We start from the raw sequence: 19,496 nt of genomic DNA, 5'->3' as shown, positions 1-19,496 counted from the left end.
TGAGGAGGAAAGCTGTGGACTGCAGGAAGATATCAGTGGACTGGTCAGGTTGGCATAAAAGTGGCAAATGGAATTCAATCTGGAGAAGTGTGAGATAATGCATTTGGGGAGGGCAAACAAGGCAAGAGAATGCACAATAAAGGAAGGATACTGAGAGGTGTAGAGGAAGTGAGGGACCGTGGAGTGCATGTCCACAGATCCCTGAAGGTAGCAGGACAGGTAGATAAGGTGGATAAGAAGGCACGGGATACTTTCCTCTATTTGCCGAGGCATAGAATATAAGAGCAAGGAGGTTATGCTGGAACTGTATAAAACACTAGTTAGGCCACAGCTTGAGTACTGCATACAGTTCTGGTCACCACATAAAAGGAAGGATGTAATTGCATTAGAGAGGGTACAGAGGAGATTTAGGAGGATGTTGCCGCGACTGGAGAATTTTAGCTGTGAGGAAAGATTGGGTAGGCTGGGGTTCTTTTATTTGGAACAGAGAAGGCTGAGGGGTGATTTAACTGAGGTGTACAAAATTATGAAGGACCTAGATAGAGTGAACAGGAAGGATCTATTTCCCTTGTCAGAGAGGTCAATAACCAGGGGGCATAGATTTAAAGTGAATGTTAGAAGAATTAGAGGGGAGCTGAGGAAATATTTTTTCACTCAGAGGATGGTTGGGGTCTGGAACTCACTGCCTGAAAGGGTGGTAGAGGCAGAAACCCTCAACTCATTTTTAAAAAATACCTGGATATGCACTTGAAGTACCATAACCTACAAGGCTATGGACCAAGTGCTGGAAAGTGGGATTAGGCTGGGTGGCTCATTTTCGGCCGGCGTGGACACAATGGGCCGAATGGCCTCCTTCTGTGCCGTAAATTTTCTATGATACCATTCCATACCAATTTCTTGTTTCTGAAAAGGATAAGGTAGTCACTTCTGCAGAACTTGTTATCAACTAATTACTGGAAAGTCTTTTAATTAGGCTTATTGTCTAAACTGACCATTGCTTTAAGATCAGTCTTGATTCAATAGTTCAGTGGTCACTATATCTAAATTGAATAGCCAAAAGCTAATATAAAGCTACAACATAAAGAGAAATCAATAGCAATGTAACAGCTGGGAGCATAAAGCTGCTGTTAGTTTATTAAATTTAATAACTTAAATTAGTTTATTAACCAGATTAGTAAAACTATAAATAAACCAAGGGAAGGAGCTGATTGGTTGGTAGCTAGTGAGTGTTTTTTTTTTAAGGCTTAATTTTTTTTTGTTAAGTTTAGTAATAAATTGAGGCATGGCAGGGCAGCTCACACCCATCAAATGCACGGCCTGTGCCATGTTGGAACTCCAGGACGCCTCCCATGTCCTGGACAACCACAGGTGCAGGAAGTGTCGTCAGCTGGAGGAGCTCAAGCTTCGGATTTCAGAGCTTCAGCAACAGCTGGCGTCACTGCAGTGCATCCGCGAGGCTGAGAGCTACGTGGAAAGCACGTTTCAAGAGGTGGTCATTCCGCAGCTTAAGAGAGTGCAGGCAGAGAGGGACTGGGTAACTGCCAGACAGGCAAGGAGTCCCCTGAGTGCATCTCGCTGTCTGACCAGTATTCAGTTCTGAATACTGGTGAAGGAGAGGATTCCTCTGGGGAGTGCAGCCAGAGCCAAGACCACAGCACCATGGGTGGCTCAGCTGTACAGGGGGGGAGGACAAAGGTCAGGAGAGCAATAGTGATAAGAGATTCTATAGTTAGGGGAGCAGACAGGTGTTGCTGCAGCTGCAGATGTGATTCCAGGATGGTATGTTGCCTCCCTGGTGCCAGGGTCAAGGATATCTCTGAGCAGCTGCAGAACATTCTGGGGGAGGGAGGGGGAACAGCCAGAGGTCGTGGTCCATATTGGTTCCAATGACACAGGTAGAAAGAGGGATGAGGTTCTGCAAGCAGATTTTAAGGAGTTAGGAAAGATGAGCAAGCAGGACCTCAAAGGTAGTAATCTCCGGATTAATCTCGGTGCCACGCGCTAGTGAGTATAGAAATAGGAGGATAGGGCAGATGAATGCGTGGCTGGAGAAATGGTGCAGGAGGGAGGGCATTAGATTCCTGGGGCAAAGGACCAGTTCTGAGGAAGGTGGGACCTATACAGGCCGGACGGGTTCCACCTCAACAGAGCTGGGACCAATGTCCTCGTGGGGAGGTTCGCTAGTGCTGTGGGAGAGGGGGGATTTAAACTAATTTGGCAGGAGGATGGGCACTAGGATGTAGCATTAGAAAGGAGAAACAAGGGGCACAAAGGATCGGGAGATAAAGATAGCACTAGAGCAAGTAATAGTACAGTATTAGGTAGGATCAGACTAAGAGAGAGTACAAGAAAGTCTAGGACTGGTTTGCAGTGCATGTGTGTAAATGCACGATGCTTGGTAAACAAGGCTGGTGAGCTGCAGGCGCAAATAGCCACTTTGGAATATGATGTCATGGCGATAACGGAGACCTGGCTCAAAAAAGGGCAGGATTGGGTACTAAATATTCCTGGATACAAGGTGTTCAGGAAAGATAGGGAAGGAAAGAAAGGTGGCGGTGGGGGGTGGCAGTATTGATTAAGGAGAATATTGTAATACTGGAGCGAGAGGATGTCCTGGAGGGGTCAAGGACAGAATCTATTTTGGTTAGAGTTAAGAAACAAAAGAGGTGCCATAACACTACTGGGTGTATTCTGTAGGCCACCTACTAGTGGGAAGGATATAGAGGAGTCAATTTGCAGGGAAATTACAGAGAGGTGCAAAAGCTGTAGAGTAGTGATAACTGGGGACTTCAACTATCCTAATATAGACTGGGATAACAATAATAATATAAGGGGCAAAGAGGGGGTGGAATTTTTGAAATGTGTTCAGGATAACCTTTTTGACCAGTACGTTTCTGGCCCAGCGAGGAAGGTGGCATTGCTGGACTTGGTTCTAGGGAATGAGGCGGGCCAAGTAGAGCAAGTGTCAGTGGGGGAGCATTTAAGTAGCAGCGATCATAGTATCATAAGGTTTAGAATAGTTATGGAAAAGGACACGGACCACTCTAAAGTAAAAATACTTAATTGGAGGAGGGCCAATTTCAATGGGATGAGAAGAGATCTGTCCCGGGTAAATTGGAATCAGGCAAAACTGTAATTGAACAGTGGGCGGCCTTCAAAGAGGAGATGATTTGGGTACAGTCTAGGCACATTCCCACGAGGTAGAAAGGTAGGTATCAGAAAGGCTAGCTGTACTTAAAGTAGATAAGTCACCCGGTCCGGATGGGATGCATCCGAGGTTGCCGAGGGAAGTAAGGGTGGAAATTGTGGAGATACTGGCCATAATCTTCCAAATATCCGTAGATATGGGGGTGGTGCCAGAGGACTGGAGAATTGCAAATGTTACACCCTTGTTCAAAAAAGTGTGTAAGGATAAACCCAGCAATGAAAGGCCAGTCAGTTTAACCTCAGCGGTGGGGAAACTTTTAGAAATGATAATCCGGGACAAAATTAAGTCACTTGGACGAGTGTGGATTGATTAGGGAAAGCCAGCATGTTAAAAGCAAATCGTGTTTAACTAACCTGATAGAGTTTTTTGAAGAGGTTTCAGAGAGGGTAGATGAAGGCAATGCAGTTGATGTGGTGTATATGGACTTTCAAAAGGCGTTTGATAAAGTGCCGCACGGTCGGCTTATCATCAAGATTGCGGCCCCCCGTGGAATAAAGGGAGCGGTAGCAACATGGATTCAGAATTGGTTGCGTGACAAGAAACAGAGAGTAGTGGTGAACAGTTGTTTTTCGGACTAGAGGAAGGTGTACAGTGGTTTTCCCCAGGGGTCAATGCTGGGACCATTGCTTTTCTTGATATATATTAATGACTTGGACTTGGGTATACAGGGCACAATTTCAAAATTACAGATGACTCAAAACTTGGAAGGGTAGTAAACAGTGAGGAGGATAGTGAAAGACTTCAAGAGGATATAGACGGACTGGTGGCATGGGCGGACACATGGCAAATGAAATTTAATGCGAAGTGATACATTTTGGTAGGAAGAACGAGGCGAGGCAATGTAAGCCAGAGGGCGCAACTTTAAAAGGGATACATGAACAGAAAAATCTGGGGGTATATGTGCACAAAACGTTGAAGGTGGCAGGGCAGGTTGAGAAAGCGGTTAAAAAAGCATATGGGATCCTGGGCTATATGAATAGTGGAATAGAGTACAAAAGTATGGAAGTCATGATGAACCTTTATAAAACATAGGTTCGGCCACAACTGGAGTATTGTGTCCAGTCCTGAGCACCACACTTTAGGAAAGATGTGAAGGCCTTAGAGAGGGTGCAGAAGAGATTTACTAGAATGATTCTAGGGATGAGGGAAGTTAGTTACGTGGATAGACTGGAGAAGCTGGGATTGTTCTTCTGGGAACAGGGATGGTTGCGAGGAGATTTGTTAGAGGTATTCAAAATCACGAAGGGTCTAGACAGAGTAGATAGAGATAAATTGTTCCCATTGGCGGAAGAGTCAAGAAACAGAGGACATAGATTTAAGGTGATTGGCAAAAGAACCAAAGGTGACATGAGGAGAAACTTGTTTACACAATAAGTGGTTAGGATCTGGAATGCACTGCCTGGGGGGGTGGAAGAGGCAGATTCAACCATGGTCTTCAAAAGGAAACTGGATAAGTACTTGAAAGGAAAAAAAATGCAGGGCTGCGGGGATAGGGCGGGGGAGTGGGACTAGCTGGATTGCTCTTGAATAGAGCCAGCGCGGACTCGATGGGCTGAATGGCCTCATTCCGTGCTGTAACCTTTCTATGATTAGCAGACTTCAAGACAGCTGATTAACCCTTTCCTTACAATGGCATCCAGTATAATATCTAGCAAATGAACTAAACAGGTTACAGTGGCAGAAAATATATTCTATACTGAGTGTTTATTATAACAAAGGTTTGAAAAATAATCAGTATTGATGGCTTCACTGTAGCAATCTTTAAATGGCTTAGTAAGCTATACAGGAAGCAAAAAAGTAATGTGCCAATTTCAAATACAATACAGTTAACTATAAAACCACATGTGTGATAGTTGCATCTTTTGTGATTTTTGAAACTTAATTTTTTACAAGGTATGTACTCTTTTCTAATATATACACATTGAAAGCAAACACCATTATTTAAAAAGAACAAGTTTACAAACTGGGGTGTCCATTTTACATTGTGTTAACAAGGAACATGTGACACTTTATTTTATTCTGCCATTTTTCTTCTGTTGCAGTTTCCTGTGACCATATTGCAGAATGGTGTGAAGATGACCAACGAACCTCCCACTGGTCTTCGATTAAACCTACTCCAATCCTTCCTCACTGACCCTATCTCTGACACCACTTTTTTCAACGAGTGCGTAGGAAAGGAACTGGTCAGTTCAGATTTCATGCTGTACAAAATACTAGAGTTAAATTTGATTATCAGATCCTTCCATTGTATTCTTTTTAGTTATTTCTTTTATTTACAATCTATTCATATCCTTCTATCAGGTCTGGGAGAAACTTCTTTATGGAGTTTGCTTTTTCCATGCAATTGTACAGGAGAGGAGGAAGTTTGGGCCTCTTGGCTGGAATATTCCATATGGATTTAATGAGTCCGACCTGCGTATCAGTATTCGGCAGTTACAGGTAAAAAATGAAGAAATCAGCACACAGTGCACCAAACAATTCACACGCAGGATGATGATCAGCTTCTAATTAGAGTTTTTTTTTGTTCACTCGTTGTTGGCTTACAAACCTCTTTATCTCAAAGCAGTACACAAAGAAAAATAAATGGTGTAATATCACTAGTGTTGTACTGTACAGGTAAAACATTGAAAAATCATCGCTTGAAAGAGCTGTGTATAAGAACTGATAATTAGAATTTCTTTGTTTTCATTGTACTAAATTATGGTGATTTTATCCAGGTGAATCATAATGTAATAAAGAAATATTAATCTAAATAATTCGTATTCTGAAACTGTACAGATGTTTTATGTAATATCTATTATACATTAAATTCGGTATGTGTGACATGCGTTTCACCTTTTCAAATACCCCCCACCCCCCATCCAAATCAATCTTTTAAACAGTCGACCATACCTGTTTTTCTACCAAGTCTCTTCATTTTTATCTAAATCTATAAGTAAGATTTTAAATTAAAGTTTTAAACCTAAAAATCACAGATTACGTGGTTGAATGTACACTTCATCTGGGCTTGCACATACGTATGCTAGAAGGTATAATTTTCCCCTGACCAGCCTCATTTGTTTTGTTTGGGGGGCACGGCAGCAGATCCAGATCCTATCCTCACCGAACATTCACACAGTGCACTTCCAGTAGGGATTGCTACACTCTGATCGGGATTGAGAACTGTGGCTGATTTTCCCTTCCCTTGCTTAAGGACATTAAAGACAACTATAGTACCTACACTTTTTTGTTTTTTTTTCAAAAAATATACTTTATTCATAAAATTTGCAGCAGTACATACAAAACAGTTGTCATATCACTTTCCAAACGTACACAATACAGATTATACAATTTGCAGGTTACGTTAAGTGCAGTACAATGAACACATTGGACATCATTGCAGTTCATGACACTCTAGGGTGTCTCATTGCATCATACGTCAACACAGATTATTGCTTACAGATTCATTTCTGGTCCATTTCAGATTCATTACAGGTACATTACAGCAATTTGAATTTTACATTCTGCCCGAGGGGGTTTTTCCCTGATTGCAGCCCCTCGGTTTACAATGGCGGGAAGGCTCTAAACGGTTGCCTTTCCCCACAGGGCCTTTGCGGCGGCCGCACCCATCCTCAGTGCATCCCTCAGCACGTAGTCCTGGACCTTGGAATGTGCCAGTCTGCAACACTCGGTCGAGGACAGCTCCTTGTGCTGGAAGACCAGCAAGTTTCGGGCAGACCAAAGGGCGTCTTTCACCGAGTTGATGGTCTTCCAGCAGCAGCCGATGTCCGTCTCGGTGTGCGTCCCCGGGAACAGCCCGTAGAGCACAGAAACCTGTGTTACGGAACTGCTCGGGACGAACCTGGACAGATACCACTGCATCTCTCTCCAGACCTTCTTTGCAAAGGCACATTCCATAAGGAGATGGGTGACGGTCTCGTCTCCACCGCAGCCTCCTCTGGGACAGCGCGCGGTGGCGCTGAGAGCCCGGGAGTGCATGAAGGATCTGACGGGAAGGGCCCTTCTCACCACCAGCCAAGCTAGGTCTTGGTGCTTGTTTGAAAGCTCTGGCGATGAGGCGTTCTTACACTTGCCCCAGGCGACTTCAGCTAATTTAGGATTGCAGCAGGTCTGTTTTGCTTAGCTACTTGCTGCCCAAGGGACCTTAAACCCCTTTTAGATTTTTCTATCTCCATTTTCTTCCAGATTTAATGGCAACATGTTCTGTTTACTTCATGATATTTTAATGTTCCTGTCTGCATGGTTTACAGCTCTTCGTTAATGAATATGACAATGTTCCATTTGAAGCCATCGTATATCTGACTGGTGAATGTAATTATGGGGGCCGTGTGACAGATGACTGGGATAGACGTCTACTGATGACAATTCTGGCAGATTTTTACAATCCTGAGTTGATAGAAAACCCAAGGTATTCATTCTCCCCCAGTGGAAATTACATTGCACCTCCCAAAGGGACCTATGATGACTACATCGACTTCATTAAGGTACTTCACAATTTATTGATTTTCACTTTAACATATATTTTATTCATGTATTTAGATGATAAATAATTTTACTTTGTTTACATTTCTGAAAGACTAACTCAAATGATACACATTTTACATTTAATATCAATACTATGCTTTTTATGTTGTTGCTAACAATTTTTTAATCGGAAACTTTTTAATGCTGACTTTCATTTTCGGTATGAAAATAAACAATTAAAATGGTTACAATTTATCCATGAATACTTCCACAGCACAATATGTTTTCTAAGAACAAGAGAAAGTAAGAAGGTGAAAAGGTTATTCAGCTCACTCATTCATTCACGTCCCTTTTACGTGACCATTTAAAAAATTTTTTTAACTAGCATAGATCTAAAAACTTTAAATTAATCTACTTAACTTATTCCAGACCGAAATTTATACTTTTGAAAATCAAAACATAAATGTTATTATTGTGGATTCTTTTAGAATTCAGCACAATTTTAGAATGCAATTTGTATAACATTACTTCAAAATTTGATTCATTAGTCTACCCAAAATGTTTGCCATTTGAAAATCTCAGCAATTATTTTCACATTTCTTGCGTGCAATTTTCAAGTAGCACCCAAAATGGGCATGAAGTCGACTTAGCCACCACTCTACCCGCCCATTCACGAGCCATTTTGAGGCCCTGGGCTCATTGGCATGCCACCGGCAAGCTGTGGGTGGCAAGCGGGCATCCTGCTGCAGTTCGCTGGTTCCGGGGGCCACAATGAGCCGGCTGGCAGGTTGATCCTGGGGAGGGGGGCAGGGAGTGGAGTGGGGGGAGGGGGGATGACAGGCTAGGTCAATCTTGGGGGTGGGCTTTGACAGTTCGGAGGAGGCCCATGGTATTTTGAGTGGGCCCCGGACGAGCACTTTGGTTCCCTTTAAGGACCGTTGGATAGGCCGCTCACGTCTGGTACAACTGGCTGCACACGCTCCATCCATTTGCTCCTGAAAATTGCAATCAGAGTCTTACAGCTAGCCTTTGAATCTCAATTTGCATATGTAAGCAGCCTCTCGCCTGTTTCAGGCAGCCGTGCTGCTCAGCCACTTACAGATTGCATCAGGTGGGCCTGGGGCATCCAAGGGGTGGCTGAGATGTCCAACCCTAATTTGCAATTGCTAGCCACCCATTTTTAAGGTAAGAATCAGCCAGCCAGCAGTTGAAATTTGGCCACTTTGTCTCTTGTTTTATAATGTCACCTTTAACATATTTTGCTGTCGCCACAGAAACTGCCCCCCACTCAGCACCCAGAGGTCTTTGGAATGCATGAAAATGTAGACATCTCAAAGGATCTACAACAAACCAAGATAATGTTTGACTCACTGCTACTAACACAGGGAGGCAGCGGACAGGGAGGTTCATCTGGCTCCGGTGATCACGTACTACATGATATTGCAAAGGACATCCTGGAAAAGGTACTTAGAATGTCCAAGCAACTACTGCTAATACCACTTCATTACACAAATGTTCCATATCAAAGTGCATGACACTATCAATAAGAACATTCATAGCTATGTTCAAAGAACTCTGCATTTCATTCAGGGAGTGGTTTTTTTCTGTATATTTTGACTTATTCTTTGTCAGTTATCAAACAAATATTGTGAATATTTCTCTTCCAGCTGCCTAAAGATTATGATATTGAACAAGCTCTGATCAAATATCCAGTAAAATATGAAGAAAGCATGAACACAGTGTTAGTGCAAGAGATGGAGCGATTCAATAAGTAAGTAGAGTTTTGCCCTCACATGAGTAAGACATTTAAAATACAGTGGGGGGAAAATTGGTTAAGGGTCCGTTCTGGGCGATGTTAGCGCTAACACCCCACGCCCGACGGACTCTGGGCAGGCAAGATGCAAGTTTGGTCCCTAGGGAGCACTTACCTGCAACCGGCGTTCCTTTCCAGGTCTTGCACGTGGAATGAATGCAATTCATACTTTCCACCACCAGAGGGAGCTCCATCTCTTAAAGGGAAGATGTTTCTTAGCAATCTCTTAAAGGTAGCTTGTACCTGTTATTTGCTGAAAATAACAGTCTACTGTCTGCATGGAGTCTGAACAGAGATCAAACATCGCACACGTAAAACACAGGTGCAAATCCCATCCCTATGTTTACACACATGAGTTATGATAAAACATTGAAAAAAGGTTGCGCATTACTAAATCCCATATTCTCCAAACTGCACATCAGACCTCACCAATCTGCTGACCTGAGTTGGTACGCCTGCGAGAGTGCATGCACCAAGGTTCTCTGCTGATGCACTAGAGACCTTGGGTGCAAGAGGCGGACAGAAGGAGGGACATCCGATATCCGCAGTGGGGGGTGGGGGGGGGTCAAGAGGCCCACCAGACATATACTCAAAAGACAGTGGGAGGCAGCAGGGGACGAAGTCAATGCCAGGCGCACAGCATCATGAACATGGATGCAGTGCAGGAAGAAGTTCAATGCTTTCACATGACTGGGCAAGGTGAGTGAGGTCAACTGTCAAGTGGCATCTCCTACCAACTGCTCCACGCACTATACCCTCCATCCCCACATACCAATAAACTCTTTCCATCAGATGCTTCTTCCCGCCCTTACACATTACCACTGTTTCAAGCCGCCCACCCACAACTCACAGGCCACACACACTGGCAGCTATTCAACCATGACAGGCACATCACCCAGGCACATGCCTCGCTTTCTTGCAGGAGAAGGTGGCGCATATCAAGAGGCAGCAAGTGGCAGTGGCATTTAGCCCCTTGAACCTGTTCCACCATTCAGTGAGATCATGGTGGACCTGTGACCTAACTCCATATACCCGCCTCAGCCCCGTATGCCTTAATACCCTTGGTTCACAGAAATCAATCAATCTCAGATTTAACATTCACAAGTGAGCTAGCATCAACTGCCGTCTGTAGAAGAGCGTTCCAAACCTCTCCCACCCTTTGCGTGTACAAGCATTTCCTAACTTCACTCCTACACGTCCTGGCTCTAAATGTTAGGCTATGTCCCTTGAAGTCTAGGAGACCTCCAAAAACAGTTACAAATGTCTCAGCAGCCAGTGGCAATAATCCAGCCACTAACTTGTAAATCCTGCATGGTCCCTTTAAATAGCGCCAGTGGGGGGGGTCCTTCAGGCACTCGAAGACACGTTCAGATGGTCGGGGTTAAGACTGTGCGTTGAGCTGAGCGTTAAGTCCCAAAATGGTGTCTATCACTTTAATTCAGCGTTGCACACTGATTGAAGCCATTTTCTCCCTACTTTACATGATTCCAGCGTTTCTTATCTGCGCCTGAGCAAACTCCTATACCAAGATGGCGTCTGGCGCACGTCACGCAGGAAACATGCATGCGCATCCAAGACGCCATCTTGGATATCGGAGAGGCCGTGTAGCGCCGAAACAATGGGCACTACATGGCCCAATTTAGCGCCCAGTATTTTCTAATAGAATTAGAATTGGCTAGGGGTTAGGAGACAAAGCGTAGGGATAATGGGGTATGCATTCAAATTGGCAGGATGTGATTAGTGGTGTCCCCAGGGATCTGTACTGGGGCCGCAGCTTTTCACTATATTTATAAATGACTTTGATGAAGGAACAGAGAGTCGTATATCCAAGTTTGCTAAGGACACCAAAGCTGCCCACTCACTTGATAGATTAAGTGAGTGGGCAAATCTGTGGCAAATGGAGTTCAATGTGGAGAAGTGTGAGGTTATCCACTTTGGACCTAAGAGAGATGGATCAGAGTATTTTCTAAATGGTGAGAAGCTAGGATTTGTGGAGGAGCTGAGAGATTTAGAGGTCCAAGTACAAAAATCACTAAAAGCTAGTGGACAGGTCCAAAAAATAATTTAAAAGGGCTAATGGAATGTTGGCCTTTATCTCAAGAGGGCTGGAATACAAAAGAGTGGAAGTTATGTTACAGTTCTGGGCATCACACCACAGGAAAGATTTATTGGCCTTGGAAGAGGTGCAGTACAGATTCAGAAGGCGGCTCACCACCACCTTCTCAAGGGCAATTAGGGATGGGCAATAAATGCTGGCCTTGCCAGCGACGCCCACATCCCATGAACGAATAAAAAAAAACAGAATGACACAGGGACTAAAAGGGTTAAATTATGAGGATAGTTTGCATAGAATAGGCTTGTATTCCATTGTGTATAGAAGATTAAGGGGTGATCTAATAGAGGTGTTTAAGATGATTCAAGGAGTTGAAAGGGTAGATAGAGAGAAAGTATTTCCTCTGGCGGGGGAGTCCAGAACAAGGGGGCATAACCTTGAAATTAGTGCTGGGACGTTCAGGGGTGATGTCAGGAAGCAATTCTCCACACAAAGGGAAGTGGAAATCTGGAATTATCTTCCCCTAAAATGCTGTTGAGGCTGGGGGTCAATTGAAAATTTCAAAATTGAGATTGATAGATTTTTGTTAGGTAAGGGTATTAAGGGTTATGGAACCATGGCAGGTGGATGGAGTTAAGATACAGATCAGCCATAATCTAATTGAATAGCTGAACAAGCTTGAGGGGCTGAATAGCCTACTCCTGTTCCTATGTTGTTCTGTAACTAACTTTTTAACCATACTTTTCATGTGTTTGCAGCCTACTTCATAAGAAAAGTATATAAACTAGCATTCATGTGGTACAACTTTTTTTGTTTGTCTACTCATTTCAGCTTAATCCGAACAATACGATTCACCCTTCAGAGCCTGCAGAAAGCAATCAAAGGTCTAGTGGTGATGGACTCAGAGCTGGAGGCACTAGCAGGAAGTCTGCTTGTTGGAAAACTGCCTGAGCAGTGGGCTAAACGCTCTTACCCCAGCCTCAAGCCATTGGGAAGCTACATCACCGATTTTTTGGCCCGGCTAGAATTCTTGCAGGTAAAAATCATGTCATTTAACATGTTCCCAAAATAGCTAGAAACCAAAATATTAGTCAAAAATTAGGCAATAATGAATGACGAGACATGTTTGTATCTCCACTTCTTAGGATAAATAGTGTACTGCCATACAAAAAAAGAATTCTTTCAGTTGGCTCACTCCAATCTTTTTGATCGTGACTTATGTAGCTCCTGCAACTGATAACTGACCGACAAAGATCTTATCAGTTTCCTTACTTATTTTATTGCGTAAAATTAACCATAAATGTATCATATTAGATATAATAAATTACTTTCTCGTCTATTTTTAATTTCACTATATTATATGAATCTCCCTCTAATATGTGTAATCTCATTATTTACCTCACTTGTCTTTCTGCCATGCAATGTTTGTCAATTTTGCTGCTGCTCTGACTTTTATTATATTATCCATTGTTGCTTTTGTATATCATATATAACACATATAAAGAGTTCTCGGTACACGTTAAATTCTCTACTTTCCAGCCAAAAAAAATCTCCGACCCGTGTAAGATGGGGATCAACATTCTAGACCCTTGGTGCTTTGGCTGTCTACAGTGCTAATCATGAAAACTATTAATGACTGTCTGCCCAACCTTAATAAGTCCCTCATAAGAGACTGTTAGCTAAAGTTGAAGCTCATGGAATTGAGGGCAAATTATTGACCTGTTTAGGAAATTGGCTGAGCGGCAGGAGACAGAGAATAGGGATAATGGGCAGGTACTCAAATTGGCAGGATGTGACTAGTGGTGTCCCAAAGGGATCTATTTGGGGGCCTCAACTATTCACTGTATTTATTAATGACTTAGATGACTGGATAGAGAACCACATATTCAAATTTGCCACAAAGATAGGCAGCATTGTAAGCAGTGTAGATGGAAGCATAAAATTACAGATATATTAATAGATTAAGTGAATGGGCAAAGCTGTGGCAAATGGATTTCAATGTGGGCAAGTGTGAGGTCATTCACTTTGGACCTAAAAAGGTTAGAGCAGAGTACTTTCTAAATGGTGAAAAGCTCGAAACAGTGGAAGTCCAAAGAGATTTAGGGGTCCATATATGTAGATCATTAAAATGTCATGGACGGGTACAGAAAATAGTCAAAAAGGCTAATGGAATGCTGGCCTTTCTATCTAGAGGACTAGACTACAAGGGGGTAGAAGTTATGCTACAACTATACAAAGCCCTAGACCACACCAGGAGTACTGTGTTCAGTTCTGGGCACTGCACCTTAGGAAGGATATATTGTCCTTAGAGGAGGTGCAGCATAGATTTACTAGAATGATACCTGGACTCTAAAGGTTAAATTACGAGGAGAGATTTGTCAAACTAGGGTTGTATTCCCTGAAATTTTGAAGAGTAAGGGGTGATTTGATCGAAGTTTTCAAGTTATTAAGAGGAACTGATAGGGTAGATAGAGAGAAACTATTTTCGCTGGTTCGGGCTTCGAGGACTAGGGGACATAGCCTAAACATAAGAGCCAGGACTTTCAGGATTAAAGTTAGGTAACACTTCTGCACGCAAAGGGTGGTAGAAGTTTGGAACTCTCTTCTGCAAGCGACAGTTGATGCTAGCTCAATTGTTAATTTTAAATCTGAGATTGATAGATTTTTGTTAACCAAAGGTATTGAGGGATATGGTGCTAGGGCGGGAATATGGAGTTAGGTCACAAATCAGCCATGATCTCATTGAATGGCGGAACAGGCTCAAGAAGCTAAATGGCCTACTCCTGTTCCTATGTAAAGGCCATCCTCTCCACTGGCATCAGAAATTGCTTCCCGTACCACTACTGTTGGCAACAAAAAATCGGATGAGTAGATAGGATGTGAAGCATCTTTCAAGTGCCTTAAGTTATTGACATAAAAATAGATTTTCTGCTAAAGCAACTGTGGAGACCAGAGGTTTTAGCGTGGGAGTACAACCTAAGGCACATAGGAAATTGCACTTGACAGCCTGTGCTGTTTCAGAACTGATAGATGCACTAGAATCATAGAATCGTTACTGCACAGAAGGAGGCCATTCGACCCATCAAGCCTGTGCCAGCTCTTTTTAAGAGCAATCCAGTTAGTCCCATTCCCTCCACTCTTTCCCCCTAGCCCTGCAAATTTTTTTCCCTTCAAGTACTTATCCGATTCCTTTTTGAAAGCCAGGATTGAATCTTCTTCCACCACCCTTTCAGGCAGCGCATTCCAGATCATAACTACTTGCTGCATAAAAATGTTTTTCCTCACATCGCCTTTGGTTCTTTTGCCAGTCACCTTAAATCTGTGTCCTTTGGTTCTCGATCCTTCAGCCAATGGGATTAGTTTCTGTTTATTTACGTTATCTAAACCCTTCATGATTTTGAACACTTTTATCAAATCTCCTCTCAACCTTCTCTGCTCTAAGAACAACTCCAGCTTCTCCAGTCTATGCACATAACTGAAGTCCCTCATCCCTGGTCCCATACTAGTAAATCTTTTCTGCACCCCCAAAGGCCTTCACATCCTTCCTAAAGTGCAGTGCCCAGAATTGGACATAATACTCCAGTTGTGGCCGAACCAGTGTTTTATGAAAGTTCAACATAACTTCCTTGCTTTTGTACCCTATGCCTCTATTTATAAAGCCCAAGATCCCATATGCTTTTTTAACCACTTTCTCAACCTGTCCTGCCACCTTCAAAGATTTGTGCACATTTACTCCCAGGTCTCTCTGTTCCTGCACCCCCTTTAGAATTGTACCCTTTAGTTTAAATTGCCTCTCCTCGTTCTTCCTGCCAAAATGTATCACTTCGCACTTCCCTGCATTAAATTTCATCTGCCATGTATCCGCCCATTCCACCAGCCTTTCTACGTCCTCTTGAAGTCTATTACTATCCTCCTCCTCAAGTTTTGTGTCATCTGCAAATTTTGAAATTGTGCCCTGTACACCTAAGTCCAAATCATTAAAAAAATCAGAAAACTGGATTGGTAGTGCGTCATATTCAGGTCAGTGGGTTAGATGACCACCAAGGCCCACTGACATCTTGCCTGGAAGAAGGTCGCCCAAAACGTAAATGCAATATCCCCAACCAGAAGGACAGTTAAGGTGGTGCAAAACATTTTTGGTGACAGATTTCAATTTAAGATTTTGCCTCTAAATTGACTGGGACTAGAAACCATCCCACATGAATTTTGCCATCAGCCGGTGGAGGAGTTCAGTAAGCAACGTGAGTATAAATTCTCAAATCCATAAACCTAATTCAGTGCTTTATATCTGACAGAACTGGTTTGATTCTACAAAGCCCAATGTCTTCTGGTTGTCTGGGTTCTTCTTTACCCAGGCCTTCCTGACTGGAGTCATGCAGAACTATGCCAGAAAGTACACCGTACCTATTGACTTGCTGGGATTTGAGTATGAGGTAATCTCCCTCTCTTTAAGCTTGTCCCATCACTCTCTATTGTTATTTTCATCCTCTTTCTCTCTCATATACAAACAAATAAGTCAGTGTTTTGGAATTTCTACTTCCATTGTATAACCACTATTTTGTAATAGCACTGAATTCCAATTTTGCCCAAATGTCCAGTTTTTATCACTAATGTAAGATTCCATGCATAATGAACAGCAAAGCAACTAATATTTAAGGTATACATTTTAACTCAGACTGGATTGTTGTTGTTCCTAACACCTGGCAGCTTATTGTGGTCAGTCCAAGCAATTGCAATCACATTCTCCCTTCCTTAGAATTAGTAAATATTCACAGTTCTTCCTGTTGTTCCAGTGGTTATATTGGTAACGCATACTTCATAGTTGAAATTTTAAATTTGCTTTTGGTTAAAAGCTGGAATTGAAGAATGTTGTATTTCTTTAGGTCCTGTTCAAAGACACAGCAGAGATGTCTCCACCAGATGGAGCTTACGTTCATGGAGTGTTCCTGGATGGTGCCCGATGGGATCGAAAGAGGTATGCAGGAACAATTGTATTGATTGTGTTACTCCTACTTGAACTTGCAAAATATCCTATAAAAATTATTTTAACATTGTGCTGTTGTAATTGTTTGACATTATATGAAATGTTTATTGCAAACTTATTATGATTTTTATTCTATTATTTTCCCTCTCCTCTCAGAGGGTTAATGGCTGAACAACTTCCAAAACTCCTCTTTGATGCAATGCCAGTTATCTGGATAATACCAAGTGAGTAAATAACGCTTTGATTTTTCTTGGGGAAATGTCCTTTTTTTGCTTGTATCATTTATAAATCAGGGACAGAATGATAATATTTAACACCGTTTCCCAATTAATTGAATCAAGGTCCAGAGAAAAGAAATTCAGGCAAATATATTAAGTGTTTGTATACTGGTATTTTACACCATAATTTCAGGGCCATTTTTTTATTGCATTTACCAAAACAATTAATATATTATAGCATTAATTTAGTAATTTTAAGATAACGAATGTAAGATTGTTTTCCCCTCAGCAGCCTGTTACAACCAGCAATTCTGAGCCCCACCCCCTTTATACCACTGCTGCTGATGAGTCCAGGCCAGTTTCCCTTCCATTCTTGCTCCAGCTGACTCCAGCCCCTGCTTCCTCCCAACTCTTGTTCCTGGTGACCCTGGCCTCTGCTCCATCTCCTATAGTTAAACACAGGCATATAATTATTGTCAATTCTCAACTGGCCCACAGAGCGACACACCGCCTGTGCAAATGCAGCTGCTCATTTGTCAGGATTAGCTCCAGCTGCAGTCTAGATAATATTGTTTCACAGTCCAGAATTGGACCCCAACTTAGAGCATTTGGTAGACGACATTCTTGTATTTTTTTTGGTCAGCCAGATATCGGACACAGGTGGAAACAAATCCTTTTTTAATTCATTCACATGATGTGGGCATCACTGTCATTCATTCTCAGGATATGGATGTAGCTTATTGCCCACTCCTAGTTGCCCTGAAAAGGTGGTGATGGGCTGTCTTCTTGAACTGCTGCCATTCTTTGTAGTGGTTTTGATACAACTGAGTAGCTTGCTAGGCCTCTTTAGAAGACAGTTAAGAGTCAACCACACTGGGATTGGAGTCACATGTAGGCCAGGCCAAGTAAGGACAGCAGGTTTTATTCCCTAAAGGACATTATTGATCCAGTTGGGTTTTACGACATGGCCACTTACTGATACCAGATTTTTATTTCCAGATTTTTTAAAACTAAATTCAAATTCTCAAACTGCCATGGTGGGATTTGAACTCATGATAGAATCACAGCACATGATACGCGAAGGAGGCCATTCGGCCCATCATGCCTGTGCTGGCTTTTTGAAAGAGCTATCCAATTAGTCCCATTCCCCTGCTCTTTCCCTATAGCCCTACAAATTTTTTCCCTTCAAGTATTTATCCAATTCCATTTTGAAAGTTATTATTGAATCTGCTTCCACCACCCTTTCAGGCAGTGCATTCCAGATCATTACAACTCGCTGCGTAAAAAAATTTCTCTTCATCTCACCTCTGGTGCTTTGGCCAATGACTTTAAATCTGTGTCCTCTGGTTACCAACCCTTCTTCCACTGCAAAGAGTTTCTTCTTATTTACTCTATCAAAAACCCTTTAAATCTCCTCTTAACCCTCTCGGCTCTAAGAAGAAAAAACACAACTTCTCTAGTCCCGCATCCCTGGTGCCATGGGGGTCACCATTGATCAGAAACTTAACTGGACCAGCCATATAAATACTGTGGCTACAAGAGCAGGTCAGAGGCTGGGTATTCTGCGGCGAGTGACTCACCTCCTGACTCCCCAAAGCCTTTCCACCATCTACAAGGAGTGTGATGGAATGCTCTCCACTTGCCTGGATGAGTGCAGCTCCAACAACACTCAAGAAGCTCGACACCATCCAGGACAAAGCAGCCCACTTGATTGGCATCCCATCCACCACCCTAAACATTCACTCTCTTCACCACTGGCGCACCGTGGCTGCAGTGTGCACCATCCACAGGATGCACTGCAGCAATGCGCCAAGGCTTCTTCGACGGCACCTCCCAAACCCGTAACCTTTACCACCTAGAAGAACAAAGGCAGCAGGCACATGGTAACAACACCACCTGCACATTCCCCTCCAAGTCACAGACCATCCCGACTTGGAAATATATCGCCGTTCCTTCATCATCGCTGTCAAAATCCTGGAACTCCCTTCTTAACAGCACTGTAGGAGAACCTTCACCACACGGACTGCAGCTGTTCAAGGAGGCGGCTCATCACCACCTTCTCAAGGGCAATTAGGGATGGGCAATAAATGCTGGCCTTGCCAGCGACGCCCACATCCCATGAATGAATAAAAAAAAATTCTAGTAAATCTCCTCTGCACCCTCTCTAAGGCTTCTTAAAGTGTGGTGCCCAGAATTGGACACAATACTCCAGCTAGAGACTAACCAGTGATTTTATAAAGGTTTAGCATAACTTCCTTGTTTTTGTACTCTATGATCCCGATATTTATGGGGAGGCGGGGAGGGAGCGGGGTCGCATGTTTGCAGGGAGAAACCCAGAAATGCCGGGGAGGCGGAGGAATTCGGCAAGATCGCAATATCAATTTTTTACTCCGTTTCCTGCTCGGCAGATTGATAGGGTAGCCGGCTGCTGGGCAGGAAAGCCTGCCGTAGAAGGCCGCAGTTGAGGACCATCGGAAACATTGTGGGTTGGGGGGGGCTGGTGTCGGACCGGCAATCAGGAGGGTGGGGGACCATGAGAGAGCATAGGTTTGGAGGGAGGGGGTTGGCCAATCGCGGCAGAAAAATTGCTTTCGGGGCCGGGGGAAGCACTCCTGCTCCTCCTGGCCCACAAGCAGTGCTCTAAAAAGCACTTACCCGCTGGAACCGGCATCTCCCTCCTCCCTTCAGGGGCCGGGTTTCCCGAGCCCTGGAAAACCCGGCCGGCCAGCCAGCGTTAAATTTAAATGGCTGCCAAA

General features: G+C 43.2%; 1 protein-coding gene across 1 annotated transcript in view; it reads left to right on the top strand.

Moving 5' to 3' along the window:
* Window positions 1-19,496, top strand: part of dnah12 (dynein, axonemal, heavy chain 12) — a 239,166-nt gene that overhangs the window by 217,497 nt on the left and 2,173 nt on the right. The window contains exons 65-73 of the mRNA XM_067998764.1: window positions 5,251-5,391; window positions 5,510-5,647; window positions 7,459-7,692; window positions 8,947-9,135; window positions 9,340-9,443; window positions 12,370-12,574; window positions 15,834-15,971; window positions 16,422-16,513; window positions 16,679-16,746. Of these exons, the coding sequence (XP_067854865.1) occupies window positions 5,251-5,391; window positions 5,510-5,647; window positions 7,459-7,692; window positions 8,947-9,135; window positions 9,340-9,443; window positions 12,370-12,574; window positions 15,834-15,971; window positions 16,422-16,513; window positions 16,679-16,746 (1,309 nt within the window). The remainder of the gene's footprint in view (window positions 1-5,250; window positions 5,392-5,509; window positions 5,648-7,458; window positions 7,693-8,946; window positions 9,136-9,339; window positions 9,444-12,369; window positions 12,575-15,833; window positions 15,972-16,421; window positions 16,514-16,678; window positions 16,747-19,496) is intronic.

The sequence above is a fragment of the Heptranchias perlo genome, chromosome 17 (assembly GCF_035084215.1).
Source record: "Heptranchias perlo isolate sHepPer1 chromosome 17, sHepPer1.hap1, whole genome shotgun sequence".
Classification (NCBI taxonomy): domain Eukaryota; kingdom Metazoa; phylum Chordata; class Chondrichthyes; order Hexanchiformes; family Hexanchidae; genus Heptranchias; species Heptranchias perlo.
Note: the sequence above shows the minus strand (reverse complement) of the source record. Positions and strands in the feature narration are given on the sequence as shown.